The sequence below is a fragment of the Mustela nivalis genome, assembly GCF_964662115.1.
Source record: "Mustela nivalis genome assembly, chromosome: 13".
In the NCBI taxonomy this organism is placed as follows: Eukaryota; Metazoa; Chordata; class Mammalia; order Carnivora; family Mustelidae; genus Mustela; species Mustela nivalis.
In genome coordinates, this window is record NC_139032.1 from 85926195 (window position 1) to 85951320 (window position 25126).

The 25126-nt window shown below is 55.6% G+C and overlaps 1 protein-coding gene and 1 long non-coding RNA gene across 5 annotated transcripts in view; one reads left to right on the plus strand and one right to left on the minus strand.

Moving 5' to 3' along the window:
• SH2D3C (SH2 domain containing 3C) overlaps positions 1 to 22228 on the minus strand; it is a 29763-nt gene extending 7535 nt beyond the window's left edge. Inside the window, exons 1-5 of one of the 4 annotated variants that reach the window (XM_082695628.1) lie at positions 21675 to 22228; positions 19045 to 19513; positions 8591 to 8630; positions 1586 to 1714; positions 44 to 498 (exon numbers count right to left, since the gene is read on the minus strand). In XM_082695628.1, the coding sequence (XP_082551754.1) occupies positions 44 to 498; positions 1586 to 1714; positions 8591 to 8630; positions 19045 to 19513; positions 21675 to 21711 (1130 nt within the window). In that variant the 5' untranslated portion in view covers positions 21712 to 22228. Of the gene's footprint in view, positions 1 to 43; positions 499 to 1585; positions 1715 to 5585; positions 8308 to 8590; positions 8631 to 17176; positions 17308 to 19044; positions 19514 to 21674 lie in introns of those variants that run through there. The other 3 variants (XM_082695631.1, XM_082695629.1, XM_082695630.1) reach the window with 3 other exon arrangements.
• LOC309846573 lies at positions 1723 to 24508 on the plus strand. Its single transcript, XR_014301997.1, has 4 exons — positions 1723 to 5425; positions 19949 to 20415; positions 22606 to 22924; positions 23439 to 24508. It is a non-coding gene; the product is annotated as an uncharacterized lncRNA (long non-coding RNA).
• The last annotated feature ends 618 nt before the right edge of the window (positions 24509 to 25126 follow it).

Here is a 25126-nt window from a genome sequence, read left to right on the forward strand (position 1 = left end):
GCCAAAGGGGGAGACCGAGGCCCAGCGTGGGGCCCCTTCTTACCTGGTGGGGCAGCCATCGCTGCGGGTGACTTTGTCGGCAGTGAGCCCATCGGTCATGGTGACGCTGCGCCGCTTCATGTGGCTGCCTTTGGGGCCTGAGGGGCTGGCGGGGCTGGCCGCCTTGCCACTGCCCTGGCCCAGGCCATAACAGGCCTCCAGGTAGCGCAGCGGGAAGGTGCGGTTCACAGGACAGTAGATGATGGCACCACTCTGCTCCGACACGGCCTTGCGGCTGCCCACATGGTACCGCACGAGGGCGGGCACATGGTCGAAGCTCTCCTGCTCGAACAGGTACTGGATGTGGGTGTAGCTCTCCCCGGCCTTCACCACCACCTTGTTGATCTTGAAGTGCAGGGCCTGGTTGCGCCAGCGGCACGTGAGCACATAGTCACCCAGGCTGGTGAGAGAGTCCCGGATGAGGAAGTCACCATTGCGCTGCACCAGGGTCTCTGATACCTGTGGGAGGTAGTGATCAGTCTGGAGCAGGGCCAGGGCAGGGGAGGGTCCGACCTGGGATCTGGGGGACACAGGGAACAGAGATATCTAAAGCTTAGGAAGGGGGATGCAGTGACCCAGATTCGGAGGGGCAACTCAGCCACAGGCCCTGGGTCTGGTGCACGGAGCCTTGGGAATGGGGGGACATGACACCCTGGAATGTAAGGCAGAGTCTGGGGGGCTGGGGGTCACCATGACCTGATACTCGGTTCTCAGGGCTCATGTTAGACAGGGGGAATTTCCAATCCTCATTCCTCCAAGCACCCAGGGTTCTCCCAGATCTCTGGGCCTTTGTACCCTCAAGCTGTCCTCTCTGCCCGGACATCCTTCCCACCCTGCCTACTTGGTGAAGTCCTGTCCGTCTCTCACTGGCCTCTGTCCTCAGTGCCCCCTCCTGAGGCCCAGCCCACATCCTCTGCTGGACACTCCATTCCTGCATTTCTTCTACTGGACTCTGACTAGACCACCAGCCCTTGGAGGGGGGCACCACACATTTTCTCTCCACATTCTTGGTGCCCAGCACAGGGCCTGGCAGAGTCAATTCTTGACAAAGACCCGTAGCATGAATGAAAGAGGGAACAGGTGACTATCAGCCCATTTGGGCCTCAGCACAGAAACTCAACTTTGCCAAAACTGAGAATCCTAGGCCCTGACACTCACTAACCAAACAAGAAGCTAATGTATAGACCCATGGGAAAAAAAAAACAGTTAAAAATAATAGTAATAATCAGCCATAACAACACTAACAATAACATTGAGCCCCCCGCATGTCAGACCTCCGGGTAACACTTTATGGGCATTGTTTCATTTATTCTCATGATAACCCTTTAAGGCAGGTACTGTTATTACCGTCCATCTCATAGAAGAAACGGAGGCTCAGAGAGGTGAAGTGACTTGTGCCAGGTCACACAGTTACTAAATGACTTCAACTTCACTGCAGTCTACTCGGACTGAATCCACCAACCAGTGAATCACAGCCTCTCTGGGCAGAGCTGGCCGAGGTGGTGGGTGACCTCTGGGGCTGAGGTCCCACCCAGGGACCACTCACCTCACGGGGGATGCGGCCGTGATACCAGGCATGACTGCGGAGATCTGTGCTACTGAGTTTGAGTTCCTCCTCCAACTCCTTGTGTAGCTTCTCAGGGGAGGAGTCCAAGATGTACTTCTCCTTGGAGAACTGGGCAGGAGACAGCAGAGAGTTGGCATCTGGTCTGAAGCCCTCTTCCTTATTCTCTCCCAACCCCTCCCTACCCCAGGTGAGCTGCTTCCATCCCAGGACCCTGGGAAAACTTAGGCACCAGAAAGGTCCTCAGCTGTTTGAGTCCCCAGCCCAACAAGAGTAAGGAAATCTCAGTTAGCCCTACTGTGTTCCAGGCTCTGTGCTATGTGCTAGGAGTAAATGAGACAATAAACAAACCAGGTCCTGTCCTCAAGGAAGCTCATAGTCTAGGCAGGGGAAGGAAACTAGACAGGAACATTGCAGCAGAATAAGGTCAGCACCACGCTACTGGACAGCGGCAAAGAGCCCTGCGACTTTTAGAAGAGAGAAGATCAAGTATAGGGAAGAAGGACTGGTCCAGGAAGCCTTCCTGGGGGGAATGGTGACAACGAAACACTCACTCTGCACCAAAAACATTGAACTGATCTTGCATGGGGGAGAGGCAGGATTTCTACAGGTGGATCTGGGAGGTAAGGCAGCAGGTACCCAGGCAAAGGCAACGACAGAAATATAGGGCTGGGCGGATGAGGACACATTCTGGGATGCTGAATTATACATTGGAAGGGTGGAGGAGGCAGCTATAAACAGAGAAGCAGAGGCCCCCACACAGACATTTCTGCTGTCCTTTATAATTCCCAAGGCCCTTTCCTCCTTGCCATCTTAAGCAATCCTGGCCAGATGGCAAAACTGTGGCTAAGCAGGGAAGCCAAAGATCACTCAATGGAGATAATGCCCAGGACTCCCCCCCTTCCACCTGCTGAAGGGGGAGATGCCTGGTTTCCTGGCTACCATGGCCCACGGTTGGATACTTAAGAGCAGAAGGAAGAGAGTTCCTGTTGCCAGGTGCAGTCCCACCATGAAGCCCAGCCCAACCCTGGATGTGCCCTGTTGAGTTCTCTGGGCCTCAGTTTTCTCCTCTATAAAATGGGTATTATGACAGAAACCTGTCTCCTTGGGTTGCAAGGATGAAAGGAGACAATACTCCAGAGCACTATGACTAGCCCACAGATGTCCTCGTCACTGTGAGCACACGTGACATTGCTTCCTCTCCCATTCCCCAACTCCGGGCCCCACACATAGCTGTTCTAGGACAGGTAGATCTGGCCCCAAACTGGCCAGACAGCAAGACAGAAAAAAGGGGGCTCTAGAGGGCCTGGCCTCAGTCCAAGTGACAGTCTCTTTCCAGGACCCCCTACTCACTAGGGTCCAAGGGTCCTCCAATTCACTCCCTGCGTTTTCACACCTTCCAAAGATCTCTGAGCCTAACTCTGCAGCTCCATTCTCCACCCCTCTGCTCTTACACTGCCTCAGTTTACCAGAATCCACACTGCTCCCAAGATACCCTAATTCCCAGTTTCAGTGATATCTAGAGTCTCTGACTTCACTGTTTCAACAGTGATTAAACTCCCACTCTGAGACAGGTCCTGTGTCAGCGCTAAGGCCGCAAGGTCATCAGGACAGATGACCTCTGAGAGAGTCACATAGAAACTGACAACGAACTCCAGTTTTCTGAGTGTCCAGGAATACACAGAGGGCTCTGGGAGCAGCTAACAGTGTCCCTCCTCATCTAGTTAGGGAGTTGAGTCCCTGAAGAGGGGATATTTTCCAGAGCAAAAAGCGCAGAGACCTCCGGTCAGGGTCTTAACCCCTAACCCCCAGCCCGCGCCCAGCAAGCCCCCTCCAGCTTCCTACGGTCTGGCAACCCCAAGCAAGGCCATCCCCAGATGATGCACCGCAGGGACAGACAAGCAAACAGGTGGGCAGGTTAGAGTTTCTGGGAAGACAGTGGCAGAGTCAGGGCCCTGCAGGCAGAATCAAGGTCCTGGGGCAAGGGGAAGCTTCAAAAGGGCAGAGATGGTGGGGACGGGTGGATCAGGGCTGTCAGGCTACTATGGGGAGCTAGGGTTTGCCCAGAGGCCACAGAAGAGCCACAAAGGGTTTTTCAAGATTCGGTCTGGTATGTGGAGAGTGGCTTAGTGCTTTCAGGCACTGGCAAGAAGGGTGGGACACAGGGGTAGGGACCAGGGAAAAGAGTGTTTAAGCAGCCATTGATCAGGACAGGGAAGAGGATGGAGGGGTCAGAGAGGATTTCAGAGATCCTGGGAGGACAATCAGACAGCTCTCCAAGGTGAGCAAAGTTGGAGCAGGAGCAGCTTGGTGATAGACCCATCAAAACTGGGGCTTTGAGGAGCCCGTAGGGCTCTGGGGACAGATGGTGGGGATCAACAATGACACAGGTGCTCAGGTAAAGACAGGTCCTGGGATGGGGATTCCGTCCACTCCCTACCCAGGGTAGAAACTGATACCCCCAAAGGGTAGGAAGGCTGAGGGCTGAACTGAATTTGGGGAGGTCCTTAGGTACCTACACTTCTGTCTGGAGTTCTCTATTCTTTGGGGTCCTTGGCCTCCCTTCCTACACCATGCCACACCCTGGGGAGGGAAGACTGGGAGTCACAGGGGAGAAAACACCAGTACTTCAGCCTTCTGGGGTTCTTCTCTTTCACAAAAAGCATGTAACTGAGAACTCACCCCAGTTCCACAGCAGGAGCGAGATGGACATGGGGAAATGAAAGGGAGTGGGCTGTGAGGTAAAGAAGCTGGCCACAAGACGCTGCCTACCACTGTGTGACCTTGAGCTAGTCATTTTTCCTCTCTGAGCCTGGGTTGCATCTGTAAACGGGCGGGGATGAGGGGGTGGGGAGACTGGTCTCCACTTTTCCAGCCATAATCAATGGTCCCAGGGAGAATCTGGGGAAACCAACTTGGTGCTCCCACACGCCCGAGAGTGGGGAACCCTAGGGTCCTGTGTCCTCCTCCTCACTCTCGACCGGGGGTCCCCAGCTCCCAAGACTGGTGGGGGGGATGGTGAGAGTTGCGGGCTGGGGCGCGAATGCAGCATCCTTGCGCTCATCGCACCGCTATTGGCCAGAGATGATCTCACCGCCTCCCCGCCTGCGCGCGCCTGATTGGCCGGTGCGGGGATGCTGCGCTCCGCTGCCGGCGGGGCCGTCATTCAGGCGGGCTCGGAGCGTGTGTGTGTGAGCCCCGGGGAGTGCAGGGGTGACGCGGCCGGCGTCCCCCAGGGGGTTCCGGAGCAAAAAGCGCAGAGACCTCCGGTCAGGGTCTTAACCCCTAACCCCCAGCCCGCGCCCAGCAAGCCCCCTCCAGCTTCCTACGGTCTGGCAACCCCAAGCAAGGCCATCCCCAGATGATGCTCCGCAGAGGCGGGGTCCGGGTCCGCCCCTCCACCCCCTTCCGTTTAACCCCTTCACCGCCGCGGCGCGGTCCGGCACTGCCCGGCCGCCTGGGCTGGGAGCCCCGCTCCCCGAGCCTGCCCCAGCCCACCTAGATGGCGGGAGAGTGACGGGCGCTCTGGCCCTAGCCCCGGTACCCGCAGCACCCCTTCAGCTTCCCTCCCCTCACTCAGCCTTCGGACCCCAGCCCAGCGCTCCCGGTACAATGGGGAGCCAGGCTGCCCGGGTCAGCCGCAGGGGCCAGAGCGCTCGCCGGAGTACCGGCAGGACGCCGGGGACCGCAGCTCCCAGGACCCAGAGCCCCAGCTCAGCTCCGCCTGCGGAGGAGGCAGGACCGAAACGGCAGCCCCGCAGCCGCGAGTCCCAGGAGCGGCAGCCGGGACCCTCACCCTGCGGAGCGGCGGGGCGCCCAGAGGTGAGGCTGGGGCGACCCCGCCCCCTCCTGCAGCCCCTGCCCCTGCCCCGCCAGACCCTGCGAGGCGCCACCGGGCTGGGGCTCCCAGACCCCGGGCCCCGGGCGGAGCGGCCGGGGTCTCAGCCCGGAGCGCCTGGCGGGAGCCAAGCCGCCCCCTCACCTGCACCTGCACGAAGGAGCCGCGGTAGAAGCAGCAGGCTGCGGCCGAAAGGGCGCTCCACAGGCTGCACCGCTCGGTCATGGTGGGGCCGGGCGTCCGGGGCCGGGCCGATGTGGGGGGCGGCGGCCGGCGGGGCAGGGGCGCGGGGAGCGACCGGGCTGGGCACCGGCTGCGCGTGCCTCTCGGCGGCGCGATTACCTCATCGCCTTGGCGGGGGAGGAGCGGGGAGGCGGGGCGGGGAGACCCCACCCTCCAGCCGGTCAGGGGAGGGGAGGGGGCCATTGTTCCTCCCTCCGCCCGCCCTTCGCTCCCCGCCCCTCGCCCCCTGCGCTCCAGCCCCGCAGAGCTGCCTGGAGTCTGGGGACGCGGGGCAGAAGACCCGCCTAGGGGGGCTATCACGGTGGGGGACGGGGGGCAGCGGGATGAGTTGGGGATGTCTGGGCCCGGGAGTGGAGGGGGTTCCTGACTCCCCCAACTCACCGTACCTACCTTCACTAACCCGGAGCAGGCAAAGACTTTGAATTAAATCATATCTAAAGCTGGAGAAATCCCTGTATGCGTTTGACCAAATCCTTTGTGGCCTCAGGAAATCTCCCAGAGCCCAGGATTTCTCACCTCTGAATGGGAATCAGGGACTCGGGCAGAGAACCTCGGGATGCTGAACTGACAGACTCTGGGGGTATGGAGAGCCAGTAGATGCTTAAGGCACCAACCTGGGTTCAGCTAGCATGATGAGGGGCACCTCCACCCCAGCAGCCCCTTCTCTTGGAGGTGGGATTCACTCATCTGGAAAACATACCTGTGCTGAGCTCACAGAGCTCACCTGAGCCTTGCCTGAGTTTGATGCCTGTTAAGTTGATGCGCATAAAGTAAATGCTCAATAAATGCATGCTATGATTGCCAAGCTTATTGTCTTACAATCTGGACTTTTGTCCTAAGAATAAGGTGGGGGGGGGGTGTCATCACTGACTCTGCATCAGTCAGGCCAAGGGTACAAATCCTTCTGACAGGCTGTGTGACCTTAGGGAGGTGAGTCCACCTCTCTACGCCTCAGCTGTTCAATTGTTTTCTTTTCTTTTTTTTTTTTTTTTTAATTTATTTATTTGACAGACAGAGATCACAACTAGTCAGAGAGGCAGGCAGAGAGAGAGAAGGAAGCAGGCTCCCTGCTGAGCAGAGATCCCCAACGTGGGGTTTTGATCCCAGGACCCTGGGATCATGACCTGAGCCGAAGGCAGAGGCTTTAACCCACTGAGCCACCCAGGCGCCCCTGTTCAATTGTTTTCTACAAATACACCTGAAGCTCTGAGCACGGAGCGTGGAATTTTATGGCCTTGGAACTTCAAAACCCTTGACTTGGAATCGAATTGATCACATTGTGGTCTGAGAAACCTGGAGTTCTGAAAGCTAGTACCTCAGGACAGGAATGGATGGTTGGTAACTAACTAGTGATTCTACCACCATCTGACGCTTGAAGCTAAAACTAATGTTCTTTTGACTTTGTCCTTTAATTAGTTCCAATGAACAGGTATTATTTCCTTCATAGTATTTTAAAGTACATGTTCAGACCCATAAACTAAAGGAAAAATACAAGTTACTAATCCTCATAAGGATCTTACTACCATCAGTGATGGAGACCTCACTACCTTGCCAGGAATCTGAAAACTGTGTGTCCCCTGTGTCCTACCCACTGGCTTTGGTCCTGGTTCTCCCTGAGGCCTCCATCCCCCTATGGTGTAAGGGCTCCCGATGAAGAGCCAGGGCACAGATTCCAGGAGCAGCTCCAGCTCAGCTTATCGCTACCCTGGGTTACACTTCCTGGGCTCACCCAGCTTGCTTTCTGACCTTGCCCACACCCTTCCCTCTGCTTGGACCACTCTCCTGTCTATCTCTGCTTATCTTTGCCCCTCTTCAGCTTTTCCTTTGGGAACGGGATGTTGGTGAACATTCCTGGTCAAGTGCAATGGCTTGGTCTCAATGTCTCCTCCTCCAGAAAGCCTTCCTTGATCTCCCCCTCCCCATCTCCCAAACTGAAAGTCATCCCCTACCTGCTGAGCTCCAGTGGCTTCCTATCTGAGGCTTCTGATGACAGTGAGGGGCAGATATCTGAGCACTTCCCATGCTGCCTCATGGCCCATCACTTACATGGGGCTTTATAGGTAGTATCTCGGTAATGGAATGTCTCCAGCGTCAGGAGCCAGGCCAGCCAGCTCTAGTCCAGGTCCAGCAACCCTACTTAAGGGCATGGACTCATTGAGCCCATAGCAACCCTAGTTGGGATCAAATAAAATTGGATTGCAATCTCAGTTCTGCCCCGTAGTTGCTGTGTGGCTGTGGGCAACTCACTGTGCATCTCTGGGCCCCAAGTTCCCCATATGTACATGGGTACAGGAAGGCCTTCCCTGCCCAGTGATGAGGGAGGAAATCAAAGACCTCATTCATGTACAGAGCTCAGCACTGTCTCCCCTCCCTGGCTGGCAGCCAGCACAGGGCTCTGCACACAGTAGGCTCACAAGATGTTATGTTACTCTCTTTATCAGCATTGTTTCAAAGCTACTTTCCTAACATTCCCAACGCCCAGGACAAATTAAGCTTTGGTAAATGTGAGCCGGGCGGGCCCATTCTCCATGATGAAAACTGAGCCATCTTTTCTGGCTCCCACCTCTCAACACCAGCACAAGCTCAGAGAGTGGGTGGGAATTGGGTCTGAGCAAGGAGACACCCCAGGGCCCAGGGCAGCTGGCAGCTGGGGGGCGGGGAGGGAGGGAGTCTGGTGGTAACAAACAGTGGGGGGTCCTGGGTTTGGGGTCAAGAGAGAATGATGGAAGGCATGGGAAGAAGATCCTTGGGAGTGAAACCAGACCCGAGCGCTGCCCGGACCCTGAGACCCTCTCCTCTTGGGAACAGGTGGTGGGGTATGGCCCCTAACAAGGCTCAGAAAAGAACTCTGCCCTTCAGGGAGCAGGCCCCGAACCATCCGGTGTCCCCTGCTTGGCCCCGCTTACCTTCACATAGTCCCCGCCAGCCTCTGGCTCTCCAGCAACCCTGGGAGAAGAGAAGAGAGGTGAATGTCCCCAGCCTTTCCTGGCCCCCCCGGCTGTCAGCACCTGGCCTGAGCATGCCAAGAGAGCTCATCCTGAAGACAGGAGGGGGCGCGGCTGCCAATAACACTCACTGGAATCTGCTGAGAGGGCTGCTGCTCCACTCACCAGCTGTGCAACCCTGGACAAGTCCCCTCACCTCTCTGAGCCTGGGTTTCCTACCTGGAAGTCGGGGACAATGACAGCCTTGGCCTCATTGGGTTGTTGCAAGGACTCTGGGAGCTGATCAGTGTTACATGCCTAACAACAGGCCCGCTTCCTGAATCATGCTGTCTTCACCTGGCTTCAGGACGCTCAAGGGTTCTTACCCTACTCCACTGCAAACGCTGGTGGCCCTGGGCTGGGGCTCAGCCTCCTGCCCACCCCCCATCTACCCTACACTCTCTGCCCAGTGAAGAAGGGCCCACTCAGCAGCATGCTGAGCTGGTGACTGTTGGCCCTGGTGGAACTGACCCCTTCCACCTTCAGGGGCCGGGCGTGACTATCCTTTCCAGGTGCCAGATTAATACTGTCCTTTCTCGTGAGGGGGCTTGACCATAACTGCCATCCCTTCTCTGATGCAGCCTGAAACTGCCCCTTCAACACCTGCCCGGTAAGCCCAACTGCCTCCTTAGCATCTCCTCTTGGATGTCTGAAGTCGTTTGCAACTTGTCACATCTAAAGCAGGACAGTCGCTACCCGCCCCCCTGCTGCCACGCCCCTGCTCCCCACATCCGCTTCCCACTTCAGTTGATGTCAGCTGCACCCTTGTTGCTTTCCTTGGCCAAAAAAATCTGCACTCATCTGTGCCTCCTCTTCCACTCGCCCTCCACACCCACCCCTCAGGAAATCCTGCAGCTCTGCTTTCAAAATAGATCCTGACCGCGTCTCTCCGAGGGGCAGTCCTTCCCCCACCCAGGAGCCCCGTGTGCTCTGTGGAGCACATAGCAAGCAGCCTCCTCGCAGGCTCTCTGCTGTTCTCACGCCCCACTCGGGCTCCACTCCTCCTCCAGAGGCACTCAGGTGAGAACAAGCAGGTCACGTGCACAGAGCACCCCCCCCACCCTCACCCCCCCACAGTGCCTCCTCTCCCTGAACAAGATCTAAACCTCTCTCTGTGGCCTGCAAATGGCTGGCTGTGTAATGTAGCACCCAGTCCAGAACTTTCTTCCCTTGTGAGAGTTAAGCGGTTATGCAGGAAAAGCAGGCATCAACAGGGCCATATGTTCCCCAGCCTACAAAGCCTTGTGTAGCCTGGGGGTGCCTGACCATCTACCTTGCCAACCCCCAATATGCCTCGCTCACTCATTCTATCCCTCATTCTGGCCAGACGCATTGGCCTCTTTGCCAAGTTCACTCTTGCAAGAGGGCCTTTGCCCTTGTTGTCCTCTGCCTAGAACCCCAGGCTTCCAGACCTTCATGCAGCTCGCCTCACCCATAGTTTATTTGGGGCTCTGCTTAATGTCCCTCGTCAGAGAAGCCATCCCTGGCCACCCGACCTAGAACAGTCTCTGGTCCTTCACTCTCTGTCTTCAGCTCTCCTTTATTTTCCGCAGCCTCTGCCTGAAATGATCATTTTACATTTACCTGTTGACTGTTTTTGTTTTTTTTTAAAGATTTGATTTATTTGTTTGACAGAGATCACAAGTAGGCAGAGAGAGAGAGAGAGAGAGAGAGAAGCAGGCCCCGCATTGAGCAGGGAGCCTGATGTGGGGCTCGATCTCAGGACCCTGGGATCATGACCTGCGCTGAAGGCAGAGGCTTAACCCACTGAGCCACCCAGGCGCCCCTACTTGTTGACTGTTAATTACCTGAAACCTTCATGAGGGCATTGACTTTGTCTCACTGTTAAGCCCCCAGCACAGTGCCTGGCACATGGTAGCAGTTTATGATTGCTTAAAGGAATACGTGAATAGTAAGTACCCAAGCAGTGTGTAGATCACTAGCGGTAGGATTAATTTTGTCAGGCTGGGCCCTGGTTCTCTGGCTAGGACAGGCCTCCGTAGTCCCATCTGCAAAACAGGGAGGGAAGTCAAACTCTGGGGAACTGCTTCCTCCCATCCAGAAGCCCAATGTTTAAATTTGAATGTCATAAATTTAATAAAATAGATTGAATTTAAAACATACACCAAAAAATCTGAGCTTTAAAAATCATGGATGAGGGTGCCTGGGTGGCTCAGTGGGTTAAGCCGCTGCCTTCGGCTCAGGTCATGATCTCAGGGTCCTGGGATTGAGTCCCGCATCGGGCTCTCTGCTCAGCAGGGAGCCTGCTTCCTCCTCTCTCTCTCTGCCTGCCTCTCTGCCTACTTGTGATCTCTCTCTGTCAAATAAATAAATTAAATCTTAAAAAAAAAAAAATCACGGATGAGGTGTGGATTCCCAGGGCAGAATTCCACACACGCGGTGCCCCCTGCTTCTGAGGCTAGGGGCTCCTCACTGAGAAGCTGTCTGACAACCCTCCCTATTCTGACATTCTAGAGTCCTTGCTGTTAACCTTCCCTTCTGCAAAGTCCTTCTGACTTCAAAACATAGTCCCTCAAGCTGCATGCAGCCCAGCCACAGCCTTTTTGGTTCTCTCTGTCTAGCAACGGTGGGAGTGAGGGGGAGTAGGGATCCTTCCCCTGCACAGTTCACCTCTGCCAGCTTGACCGGGTGAGGTGTCCCATCCCAGAGTTTCCTGCCATTCAGTCCCGGAAATCCGCTCACTGCTGGGAACAGACTGGCCAGGACACTGGGATCGCCCCAGTGTTTCCTCCTGCTTCCTGTCTCCTTCCCCTTGGGCCCCGGGGAGGGAACAGAGCCTTGTGTGTGTGTGTGTGGGGGGGGTGACTGCACCAAGATACAAGTGGGCTGGGGTGGTCAGAGCCAATGGGGGAGCTCAGGGCAGAGGCCGAGACTCAGGGAGCTGCCAGTTTGGGACTACACTTAGTCCCTATCCCCTCACCCTGGCCCTCTACAATACTCCAGGACTTCCAAGACTTCATGTCACCATGCCTGCCTCTGATTCACTGTTATCATTTGTCTGGACTATTGCCACACCTCATCACTGGCCTCCCTGCCTCTCTGTGTGTTGTTTGTGACTTGTTTTCACTCGGGCAGCCAGAGCACTCTCTTAAAGTGAAAGTCAGAGCACAGATCTTCTTTGCTCCAACCTACTGGAGTGGCCTCCAGTGTCACTCAGAGTAAGAGCCAAAGTCCTCCTGAGAGCCTTACAGACTGGCTTCTCACCATCTCTCACACCCAATGTCCTATGCTGCTTCCTCCTGTCTCGCTGCTCCAGCCACGCTAAGCTTCTTGCTGGCTTTTGTCCCCACCTCAGGGCCTTTGCACATAACCTTCCCTTCTGCAAAGTCCTTCCTGACTTCAAAACATAGTCTCTCAAGCTGCAGCCCAGCCACAGCCTTTTTGGTTCCCTCTGCTTGGAACCTCCTCTCTCCCTTAGGGCCAGAGTGGTTCTGACTTGGCCTTCAGATCTCAGTGTGCTTGGAGAGTTCTAGAACATTCTCCCTCTCATTGTAATGATCAAATGCAGAAATCAAAGCTTCCATTTTTAAAAACTCAGCTTTATCAATTAATTAACTTACTTTTTTTTTTTTAAAGATTTTATTTATTTATTTGACAGAGATCACAAGCAGGCAGAGAGGCAGGCAGAGAGAGAGGAGGAAGCAGGCTCCCTGCTGAGCAGAGAGCCCGATGCGGGGCTCGATCCCAGGACCCTGGGATCATGACCTGAGCCGAAGGCAGCGGCTTAACCCACTGAGCCACCCAGGCGCCCCTTAACTTACTTTTTTAAAAAATATTTTATTTATTTATTTGACACAGAGAGAGAGAGAGAGAGAGAGATAACAAGTAGGCAGAAAGAGAGAGGGAAGCAGACTCCCTGCTGAGCAGACAGCCCCATGCGGGACTCGATCCCAGGACCCTGAGATCATGACCTGAGCCGAAGGCAGAGGCTTTACCCACTGAGCCACCCCGGCGCCCTAATTAACTTTTTTATTTCACGGACTTAAAAGGTACTTCCTCTCTAATATTAGTGGTGAAATCAATTAATAAATAATACTGACAATTGAGCTAAATCAGTCCCATTAATCAGCCACATTAATTATTCAAATAACCAACCCCTTTAATTGCCTGTATTAACTGATTTGTTCTGATAACTGATACCACTTATTGCATACATTAGCTTAATTAATTGGATTAATGAGCAGTAATTAGAGCCCATTATCCTTTATTTCCCCAACACAGGTTTAAATCTGAGCTTTACTTTCAAGGCTCCATTCTGGCCTGGGAGCAACGGTGAGGCTCCCCAAGGGACCCTGGAGGAGAGGCAGCAGAGAGCAGCTGCTGTCCTATCCCACCTTGGCCCTCGGTTGCCGTGGGTCGCCTTGCCCTCTGCAGAGGTTGGCTGCCGCCCATCATCTCTGACCCCGTTTGTCCCCTTGGGGCTTCAGGCCTGGCTATGTGGCCACTTCCCCAACCTTTGCCTACTGCTTCTCAGCTTTTCCCCTGCCTCCCCCTCTCTGGGGTCCAACTGCCTTTTCTGTAAAGGGGGCCAGAGGGGCCAGAGGATCCTGAGAAGGAAGGATGCGGAGTTCTCAAAGCCCATGAGGGTCCTCTCGCTGCCCCAGCTCCCAGCCACGGAGATCTCCCATTTTGCCCTTCCTGGGGACTGAAGACTCTTCTCCCCCTTCACTCCGACCATCGCTCAGCCCTGTCTTTCCCCGGGGCACCTTGCCGTGGGCCCTTTGGGATTCTCTGCCAGGTATGCTCTTGGCTTTAGCCCCTGCCCTGCCCCACGTACTATAAGATGGGCCCGCACTATCTTGAAGACATCTTGCTCCTTCTCCACAATTCTGTGCTCTCGGTCTTCTTGACTATGGTGAGTTTGCCAGCAGGTGTTCAAAGAGGGGACCAGCCCTGTGAGGATAGGGCAGGTGGGAGCCACTCTTTCCAGGGCAGAACCGAGGCTTTTGAGCCCAGAGAGCTACTGACGGGTACTCGGAATCTGCTGGCGAAGAGGAAAGGGGTGGGCACAGGCGGAGTGCTGCCTGAATGCCGGTAATCTGGAGGCCCAGCTCGAGAGGGGAGAAAACTAAAGTTTGTCACTGGGTCCAGGACACACAGCTGGCTCAGACTAGATCTGGATTGGCTCCCCTTTGTTCCCTGCACGAGGCAGGCTCCCCTGGAAAAAGGGGCATGCTCTAGGGTGGACAGGAGGAGAAGGTGGGGAGGGGTGGGCAAAGAACATGAATATTTCAACTGGACCACGAGCCCAGAATCGGCATCAAGAAGAAATGGAGCCGGGATGGGGGAAGAGAACCCTCTTAGGCTCTGGAGACGGCCCTCTGTTGGGAGGGAGGAAGCGGCGTGACCCTGGGCATGTTCCCCTCATTGGGCCTCAGTGAACTTTTCTGTAACATGGGAGTGCGGAGAGCAAGAGCAGTTCCTTGTACGGGTACATCTCTGGGCCAAGCTCAGGACAAACGCTCTACCTCATCTAGTCCTCACAGCACCCCCATGACGCAGGCGCTGTTATTGTCCCTGATACCCAGATGGGGAAACTGAGACTCAGACAGGGCAAGAGAGTTGCTCAATGTTGTGCAGTCAGCGACGTACCCAACTTCCTCCCCATACTCCACAGAGGTCCAGGATTCTGCAAACAAGGTCCCCTGAGAGTTTTTGGGGGGATGTGGCTCCAGCTGGGGGGGTGGGGGTACAGTCCATCCTTCCCGAGCCAGTGTAGTTCCCACAGCCTGAGGCGTCAGGGGGTCTTGAGGACTGTGAGAAAGTCTCCACAGGAAATGAGAGCAGGGAGCAGCTGGGCCCCTTCCGAAGACAAGGACCAGCCGCCCAGAGCCTGAGGAGGCCGAACAGGCTGGGCCCACCACAGCCCCCTCCCCTGGTGGGTAATCACTACCAGATGCCCAGCAGCTGACGTCACTCTGCAGGGCCGAGAGGGTCGTGGGACTCTGGGGAGTGCTGGGAATTCTTGGACCAGAATCAACATTCCAAAAGGAAGTGGGATGGGGGGTGGGGATGGTTCTGGGCCTGTTCTCAGTGCCTGGCACAGGGCTGGGTGTCCCCAGCTCTCCTGTGGGGTGCCACCTTCTCCAAGTCTCCCTCTGAACAGCCCTGGGAGTGGGGGTGGAGGGGCCTAGGGCTCTATGATCTGGCAGGGAGGAAAGGGCGCTTGGGCGTGACACTTTACAATGAGTAGAACTGCATTCAAACCCTCCTCAAAGGAGAGGTCCTCATAAAACATAAGTCAGAGTGAGGCCCTCCTCTGCTCAAGGCCAGCGATGGCTGCAGCTCCCTGGGTCAAAGCCAGGTCCTTGCCAGGCCATCCAGGCCTTCCATTATCTGAACCTGCTTCCTCTCTGGCCTCGCCTCCCACCACTCCACTCCCCAGCCTCACATCTTCATCTCCTCCAGCCACTGTGGGTCTCAGCCACTCCTCAAACAGGCCAAGGATGCTCCTACCTCAGGGCCTTTGCGCCTGCTGTTCCTTTGGTCTGGCACACTCTTCCCCAGATATCAAGAGGGTTTGTTTCCTCATCCCTTTGTTCAAACATCACCTCAAAGAGAACTTTCTCCTGGCTTACTTTTCCAAATTGCTACCACCAGACACTCCCCTGCTACAACCAATTCCCCTAGCTGATTTCAATATTTCTCCCAGCACTTCTTTCTTCTGCATGACCACATAACACCTCGTCTTATCGTGTCTCCCCCACACCGGAACGGGGCTCCATGATAGCAGGGTTTTGTCTGCTCTGCTCACTGCTCTCTCCCCCAAACTTGCAAGAGTGTCTAGGGCATAGTTGCATCACAGTAAATATTAAAATGAATGAAATTCCAACTCAACTAATTGTGTCATCTCAAGCAAGTTATTAACCTCATAAAACCTCAGTGTCTTCACCTGTAAAATGAGCTCCCATTATCCTTATTCCACGGGCTTATGGAAGGTCATGTAAGTAACATAGAAATGGCTTTGAGATTTGTACTTGGTGGGAGGTGAAATGTGGCCTAATGACTTGGGGGTTGGTCAAGCATGGGATCAAATCAAGGCTCTGACACTTGATCTCTCTGTGACCCCAGGAAGATCCCTTTCCCTCTCTGAGTCTTGCTTTCCTCCCTGGTAAAATAAGCAGTAGAGGTTCCTCTTCACAGGGCCTAGGTAGTAGACGGTACCTGTGGGGTGCTTCAGGCAGGGTCTGGCTGGTTGTGAGCCGGATCTTGACCTCTTGGAGGACCCTGACCTGATAATCCCTGTGTGCGGGCAGGAGTGTGGGTGGAAGGTGCTGGGGCCTCCTTCCTTCACCAGGCCTCCCCTTCCTCCTCCTTAACACGGACTGAAGGGGAGGGTGTCAGGGCTCTTTGGACCTGCTATTTCCCCGCAGAAGGCTGAGGTGCCAGGAGTGGGGGGGGGGGGTAGGGTGAGGCGAGGTTGGTGCTCTCCTTTCTGGGAGCTAAATGCCCTTCAGCCCTTGTGCTCCTGGCCCCTCCTCCCTCCTTCCTCCTCATCCCCCATGATCTCAGCAGGAACAGGGCATCAGGAAACTCCTGCAGCCTCACCTCTTCCCCTTCCTTCCTTCTACTCCAGGTGCACCCTGCCTCCCAGGGGGAAGGGGAGGGACACCATCTACCTCGGCCTAGACCATTCCCTGAGCAGCCACGGAGATGACTCCCTTGGGTCACTTGGGAATGGGGCCCCAGTCTTGCTCAGGGGCAATTCTCAAATACCCTCCTCTCCAAACTGTATGTATCATCTGAGACCATTCGGTTCCATCTGGGCTGCTGAGAGATTGAGGCCCAGAGTAGGGCAGGGCAAATCTGAGATCATACAGGTAAAGCAGCTCTCTGGGACACAGTGCTGGGCTTTGGGGGCTCCTGGAAGAAACTCTAATTCCTGGTCTCCTGCTTGGCCTGGAGGGCAAGTGGGACACTGGGTCTCAGGACAGCAGGAGGGGCTCAATCAGATCTGCTAACCCAGCCCCCTCAGGACCATTGGACACTGGCTGATTGGGGGAATGGAAGGCAGTCTGTCTATTTCCTCTGCCTGCTGTAGGCCAGGCCTGATGTGGCTGCCAGGAAAACCGAGGCCCCTGCCCATAGGGAGGAAGCCTGGGTGCTAGACTTGATGTCCTCAAAGTTTCTCAGGACCATCCCTCCCAGAGAGCCCTATTGGAGGGTAAGGGGCTGCCCATTCTTTAAAGGCACGAGCCAGGAAGGCGGAGTTCTAACCTATACTGTCCCAAACCAGGCAAGTAAATCTCCCTTTCCTCATCTGTAAAATGGGGACGATAATTGTGTCCCTCTTCTGGGGCTGTTGTGAGGAGTAAATGCGCAACCTGTGCGAGGACAAGACAAGCACAGAATTACACCAGAAGGAAGCTTAAAAGTCCCTGATGCTAACTGGGCATCCTGCTTTGTTGGTTGCCCCAAGGGCACTGATTTCCCCTCAAACCATTCCCAGCCCGGCAGGCCCTCCTCCGGGCCAGCTCGGTCACTCACCCTCTAGGTCCCAGTGCGGGGCATCTTCGTCCCACTGCAGTCATGGTTCCCCGCGATCACTGCCTGCAGCCTGGACACCTCCTCAGCCCGACGGCTCCCGCCTTTCTCAGGCCACGAAGCTGTGGAGCTCAGTGCCCGACTCCGGGGGCGGAGCCTGACCTGTAGACCACGCCCTGGGCACGCCCCTCGGCGGGCGGGGGCCGCTCCACAGCCTACTTCACCAGCCGGGAAGGACACGCCCCGCTTCGAGCACGCCCCTCCGCCTCCTGTCTCGCTCCGCCTTCTCCCCCCATTTGTCGGCGTCGGGGGCCCGGAAGGCCACGCCCCCCGAGCTCACCCTTCCTTCTCGGCCCGCCCAGTTCCAACGCCCGCGTCACCCGACCGCTCGCCGCGCAGCCTGAAAAGGACACGCCCCCTAGACACGCCCCTCCACGCGCCCGGCTCCTGCAAACTCCCAGTGCACATCTCAGACCTTAGGATGCCTCAGAACGGCCCGGAACCTATCAGACCCTCTCCCTTGCATACAATCCTTGCTCCTCCACGCCCAAGTAGGGCTGGACTAAGTAGGGGGATGGCAGAGGACCGCAGCCTGGAGCAATTAGAGACGAAGGAAAAGCACTTACACTTTGTGGCGTGCCAAGCCCTGTGCTAAGATTTTACAAGTCCTGTATGTTATTCTTGAATTCCCCTCACGCCCTACAAGGTAGGTGCTCTCATTATGCCCTTCCATCAAACGAGGAAACTGAGGCTCAGAGAAGGGAACAGACTTATCCAAGGTCATGCAGTCAGTAAGAGGCAGAGTCTGGGCTGGATTCATTCTGCAGCTTTACAAAATCTTTCTCCCCATTGAACAGCGGTCTAGACACAATTACCCCAGCACACAGAAGCTGTGCTTGGTGTCTTGGAGAAAATCCACTGAAGGGAGGTCCCAGAACCAGCCCTAGAATTATTTTTGCTCACCTGGGGGTTTTTTTCCTCTTTATTTCAAGAAGCACATCTGATGGGTGTGTTTTAGACACAGGCTGTGAGGGTTGAAAAGCTGGAGACTGTTATGGTTGGGATTGAACGGGTTCCCCAAGGGCACAAGCACAGAGCTGTAGGTCTTCAAAGGTGGTGGGTACAATGTGAGACATGAGTGTGTGGCCACAGGAGACAAGCAGTTTTCTGCTTAAATCCAGCTCTACCACATTGGGTGAGTCTCAGTTTCCCCATCTGTAAGATGGGGCTAATGACAGATGCTTTTGCAGAATCGTCCATGAGTAACATTGGTTTTGACACCTAGTAGAACAAGTGCGTCTTAAATGGGAGCTAGGGTGATACCATCACAATCTGTATTTTTGCATGAATTCGACTCATCCAATAAACAAGTTAAGTGGCAACCAAGGGGTGGAGTGTTGTCCAGCAGAACCAAGGGGTGCAGTGTTGACCACCAGAGGTGATTTGAGTGTGGGGGCCCTGGGCGGGGATCCAGTGACTGGGTCTGGCACCCAGCTAGCCGCTGAGGGCCCCTGCTAGAGGCTATCTAGGGCAAGTCAGGTGGTTCTTAGTTCAAATACCACTTTGTCATTTGTCAGATGTGCAACCTGACTGGGGCAGACAACTTCCCTCTCTGAATCTCAACTTCCTTGTCCGTCATATGGAAACAACAGAATCCCCCCGCCCCACCAGGTGTTTTTGTTTTGTTTTGCTTTTTGAGAATTAATTGCAAGTGAAGGATGAAGCACAGTGCCTGGTCTGTAGTAAGTGAATGTGTAGGGCTTTTATCCCCCACCCAGTGTGGGGGGGTCTTCTCCAGGCTCTATTGGCAGGAGGCTTAGAGACACCATCCCTGCAGCTCCCCCACTCCCCTTACCCCGGTGGGCACCAACCTTTCTGGAGGCACATTCCTGGGGCCTCTTTCTTCTTTTCCGTCTGCCCTGAGATCCTCAGGCTTTTCTGTGGGGCCCATCGCCGAAGGATTGGGTCCCACTGCTAGGGTGTCCTCCAGGGGGACACTGGTCCCAACCACCATCTCCTTGGTTGCCTCTAAGCCTGGAGGGTTGGGCAGACCTTGGGGCGCCAAGTGGGGTTGGTCCACTTCCTTGGTCTCCTGGGTAGCCTGTTGGTCCCGAGCCTTCCTGGTGCTGAGACGGGGCATGGTGCCCATGTGGCTGTACATGTCACTGGAGCGGGCATAGGCTGGGGGGCTTTTGGGGACAGTGACCATGTCATCCTGTGTAGCCTCAAAGGGGTCAGGCTCCAGATGGGACCCGAGACTGAGGGTGGTTGAGGACCGTTTCAGAGTGAAGGACCGAGGGAGGTTGGAGAGACTCCCGAGCCCCTTGAACTTGAAGAACTCTGGTAGGGGAGGAAAAGGAGGGAAAGGGTTAATGTCTACAGCATTAATAATAACAATAAAAAAACACATGTTGTTCCTCTTATAGAGGGTTCAGGGAGAGTCAGGGCTTCACAGACTTCCCCTCTGTTATGGTATAACCCGGCAGCTCTAGAGTCACGGAGCCCTGGCTTTCAATCCTTTCTCTTGCACATCCTAGCTGTGTGACCTTAGGCAAGTTGCTTGACCTTTCTGAGCCCCATTCTCCACATTGGCAAAATAGAGACTGTAGTACCCACTTCCTGTGGGTAGCAGGAGTCTGTTAAGCTTGTAAGTAACATAATAGTCATGGAGACAATGATGGTGATCACAGCAAATGCCTCTGGTTGGTCAGATATGCTGCAGGCATCAATTCCCAGCACAGTTCAATGGCACAAGTTAAATTTCCCTTTTTGCAGATGACGAAGTGTGGGTTAGAGCCGTGGAGGAACCGCCCCAGGTGGCATAGCCGGGGAGTGAAGCGAAGCGTATTTGTGTGCTTGGGGAGAGGAGGGGCGGGTGTGTGTGTGTGTGTGTGTGTGTGTGTGTGAGGCGTGTTTGAGCACCTGGGGTGGAGGGGGTTGTTGGGAGTCTGGGGGGCCCACTCTCTGAGGTTCTGTCCTTCCTGTCAGCTGAGTGCTCCGTCCTGACTCAAGCTGCCGGGCTTGGGTGATACTATCTTCTCATTTCCGCAGGAGCGCGTGTGAGTTCCCTCCATCCCCCACCCCCACCCCCCACTGTGGGACTGCCCGACCCCTCCTCCAAACCACCACCATCTGACAACCCTATGGCCTCCGTGATGAGCGAAAAGGGAAAACCTTGACATTCTCACTTCCTGGGCACCCTCTGCCTCCTCAGGTCCTCACCACCATGCTGGAATATATAGGTAAGATGTCCTCATTGATGAGAGAGGAAACTGAGGCCCAGAGACAGGAGGGGCTTGCCCAGGGTCACACAGCAGGGCTGAGCCTGGATGACGGTTCAGGGCTCTGGGTGGCTGGGGTCAGTGTTCTGGGGCTTTCCTCCTAGCCAAGCCCACTCCCTCCTTGGTCTTAGCCTCTGACTTTTTTTTTTTTTTTTTTAAGATTTTATTTATTTATTTGACAGAGAGAAATCACAAGTAGACGGAAAGGCAGGCAGAGAGAGAGGAAGGGAAGCAGGTTCCTTGCTGAGCAGAGAGCCCGACGCGGGACTCGATCCCATGACCCTGAGATCATGACCTGAGCCGAAGGCAGTGGCTTAACCCACTGAGCCACCCAGGTGCCCCAGCCTCTGCCTTCTGATAAACACTGTCTGAAAATTCTGAAGCCTTGCTCTGGGAAAGCTATGCCATGGGCCAGAAATGTGCCAGTTGTCAGGAGGGGGACCAAAACTGTGGTCTCCTGGGCACCAAGGAGGTGTGGAGGAAACAGTAGTGGGACAGGGAGGGAAACTGAGGCCTAAATTCAGGGACATGGCATTGAGCCCTGCTCTGAAGCTCTATATGACCTCAGACAAGTCTCCGGGCCCTAGTATTTTCATCCGTGGAATGCAGTCATAATCCTGGCCCTGTACCCTGGCCCCCTCTCACCCCCATGCTGGCAGACGGAAGCACTCAGGGAAAGCAGAAGTTTGCTGAGACCAGGAGGGGACCGACCTGGGGAAATAGAGCCTTGGCGAGTATGATCCCTCATCGAGTTGTACTGGGTCCCAGCATCCCTGTTGCTGGAGACACGGGACAGCATCCCGTGGCACACCTACACACACTCCAGCCCCAGGAACTTTCAACCCAGCAGCACCCCCCCCCCACTGCCCCCAGAGGCAGGGCATGGGGCGTGTGGAGGTTTTCCCTTGCCCGGCCATGGGGTCCAAGATAGACCGGAAACGGACGCACAGACGAATGCAGGGACAGAGAAAACAGAGATGGGTAGGGTCAGAGACAAGAAGCAGAGATGGAGAGCCAAACCAGGTGGAGACAGAGAGAGCTACTGGGCCAGAGTGACCGAGGGATGGCCACAAGGAACCCAGAAGCAGGGAGCTCCAGAGAGAGGCAGGGATGGACAGAAAGAGAAGCAGATATGTGACCGTCATAAAGAAGCAGAGAGAGGCAGAGCTGGACGGACAGCCCGAGGGATGAAGGGCAGTGCGAAGGGCCCCCACACTCACTGAACTTTCTGCTGGCTTTCTTGGGCCCCTCTGTCATCTTGGCAAGTCGTGCAAATCCCCTGGCTGGTGGGCAAGTGGCCGCTCACGGCTTGGGACGTCGATGTCGACGCTCCTCCCTCACCTCCCCTTCCCCTTTCTCTCACCCTCTCACTCGCTTCCTCTGTGTATTTTTAAACCAGTGAAACTCCCACAGCTCCACCCTCCCCATCCTCTCCACAGGGGGCGGGGGCCAGGGCCTCCCCCATTCTGGGCCCCTGTGGGCTGCCTCCTTGGCCTTGGCTGATGGGGTGTGGGGCAGGGGCAGACCACAAGCCCATGGGAACCAGAGGGCTCAGGAGACAAACCACAGACCCCGGGAGTGGAGCCCACTGGGCGGGGGGCTATCAGGGGGTCTGGCCAGCGGCTGGAAGGGTGCCGGGAGTCAGGCCTGCCCACAGGGCTGTTCGTCCCTAGCTTCAGTGTCTTGGGGAAGGACTGACGGCAGCGAAGAGTGCTGTGGTCAGGCCTGGGGCCCTGGGACCACCCAGACCCAATTCTAGCCTTGGCTGGCTTCTTTGTCACCGTGTGATCCTGGCTAAGCCACCCACTTCCCTGAGCCTCTGGGTCTTCACCGTGAGCCACGCCTTCCTCACAGGGTCTAGTGCTTGGCGCAGAGCCTGGTACAGCATGGGTACTCACCGGGGCACAGTCACTGCTTCTTAAGCCGGCGAGGACTCAGTGATAGTTTGGTCTAGCGTACCCATTGTACAGACTGGGGAGACCAAAGCACAGACAGGCAGAGAGGTTGTCCCAGGTCATATGGCAGGTTGATGGCACAGACTGGGTTATATCTCCCCCGTTGAGGTCCCTTAGCCCACAGTGTGTGTGTATACGTGTGGGTCTTGCTCATGCGGGCAGGACAGAGATGAGGAAGTGAAACTCCCCTACACAGGTTGTTCCAGACACCTGTGGAGGCGGCCTGCAGCTGCTGGGCTTAAGGGGACCACAAGACCAGGAGTTTCAAATCCCAGCTCTGTGTACTGCAACAAGTTACTGCTGTCTCGAATCCCCGGTTACCTGTTCTCTAGAATGGGCACAAATGCAAGGAACACAGTTAACAGCATGATTGGACATGATTATCCTGGCCCCCAGGCTGGCAACCAAGTCTTCGAGAGAGGGGAGAGGAAGTCCAGGGTCAGGTGGGGCCTTCTAGTGTGTTCTCATCACTGAGTACATTCCAGCAAGAGAGCTCGGGCCTCTTGTCCTAGGAGGTAAATGTTGTTTCTCTTGTTCCCATTTTACAGATGGGGAAACTGAGCTGCTGCAACCCCCCCCCGCCCCCAACCCACCGCCAAATTCAGCTTATCTGGAATTAGGCCCTGCTTGTCCAGCTATGGAGCCTGAGGTCCTGACTTCCACTCCTATAGCTCCTGAGCTCCCCGCCACCCCCTCCCCCCAGCAACTGGATGCTGGGCCCTGGTAGGGGAAGCATCTGACTGAACCTTCTTAATGGGATGAGGGGGAAACTGAGACCCTGAAGGGAAAAGGGACACAGCCTATGAGACCAAGACAGCAGGGTCCTGCTCCCAGACAGACCTGGAGAGGGACAATATGCAAAGTTCAAATGAAAGGATGGGGTTTCTGGGTCATGGACTTGGCAAGAAAAGATCCTTCCACTGAGTCCTGACCATGAGCCAGGCATGGAGCTGAAAGCCTCCACAAATCGTCCACTGAGTCCCTACAACAGACCTGTGAGGCGAGTGTTGGTACTGTCCCATTCTGCAGATGAGCAAACTGAGGCTGAAGAGGAGCAGAGACCAGACAAACAGACACCCAGGTGTCCTAGCCTCCAGGCCTGTGCTCCCTCCAACCTCCAGTTGTCAGAAGAGAGAGGAGGGCCTTCCTCACAGCGGTCTAGGGGTCTTCCTCACAGAAACGGAAGGTGGGTCCTCTGGCTTCTCTCCTGGGAGGCAGTCCCAGTGACTTGGGCTAAGTGCAGGGTTTCTGGCACTCCCGAATTACTGTGTGACCCTTTGCTAGATGCTTTACCTCTTGGGGACTCAGTTTCTATCCATGAAATGGGGTCACAGGGACTCTCATTTCCAGGGGTTGTTGGGAGGATGAAAGGAGCAAATGTTGGCCCAGGTTAGTCCTCCGTGGCCTCGGCAGCGCCTGGGGGGTGTTGCTGAGGGATGGGGGTGGTTCAGGCTGGGGGGCAGATTGGCACAGACCCAGAAGTCCCCAGGGGAGATCCCACGAAGGAACCCCGGGCCATGCTGAGGCTGTGTCGCTGAGGCTTGTGAGTGCTGGGCCAGTCCTGCCTTGGCCTGGGTGCCAGAGCCGTGGCCGCATCCCTGGGAGAATGAATGGGGCTCAGTGTGGCGGCTCCACTGAGCTCAGAGCCCCCTTTGTGCTGCCTTGAGTGGCCGTTGGGAGTGCGGCTGGGGACCTGCTGGCGGGTGGCTGTCCGGCAGGCCCTCCTCAGTCTGCATTGGAGGCTCGCCCAGAGCAGCTCGTGGGCTCCCAGCCCTGCACATTCAAGGGTCTTCCTGCCTTCAGGCCTCGGCTACGGCAGGACCCACACCCGCAGTGCAGCTTTTCCCTGACCCCACCCCACCCCCAGGGCTGCACAACTGGCTGCAAGTTTTGCCTCCACTGAGTGGCCCCAGCTCTAGACTGAGCCAGAGTGCCTTAGGGAACCCTGCTCTGGTTTCTGTCCCCCTCTCCTTACCCCTTTCCCCCAGTCTGCAACTCAGCCACCTGCCTTTTGGCCAGGTACTATTAGGGGTTGGAGTCTTTCAACTTCAGTGGCTCAGTGGGTTAAGCCTCTGCCTTCAGCTCAGGTCTTGATCTCAGGGTCCGCATCGGGCTCTCTGCTTGGCAAGGAGCCTTCTTTCCCGTCTCTCTCTGCCTGCCGTTCTGCCTGCTTGTGATCTCTCTCTGTGTCAAATAAATAAATTAAATCTTAAAAAAAAAAAAAAAAAAAGGACTCCTTCAACTTCATGGTCAAAGGCACTGGACCCAGAAGAACCCAAGTTCAGATCCCATTTGTAGGACCCCAGGGAAGTCACGTCCCCTTGCTGAGCCTTGACTCATCTGCAAAATGGTACAAACACAACATCCCTCCCATGATCCCATGGGAGTGAAATAAAATACTTATAGTGAGTTTTATCCATATTACATTCACTTGAATCTTTGTTTGCATGTTCCAGACAGACCTCCCGTTCCCTGAAGGAGGAATTGGCCCCCCGTAGCCGTACTGACCCCATGCCTGCTATCCTGTAGGTCTCGATCTTTCCGAGCTTGACCCAGTGGTCTGGTAGTGTGGGTTGTGTAGGTTGATGGTAGATGACCCTAGGCTTTGTTTTTTGTTGTTGTTTTTTTCCATTCTAAGTACACTCCATGCCCAACGTGGGGCTTTAACTCACAACCCTGAGATCAAGAGTGGCACGCTCTACAGACTGAGCCAGTCA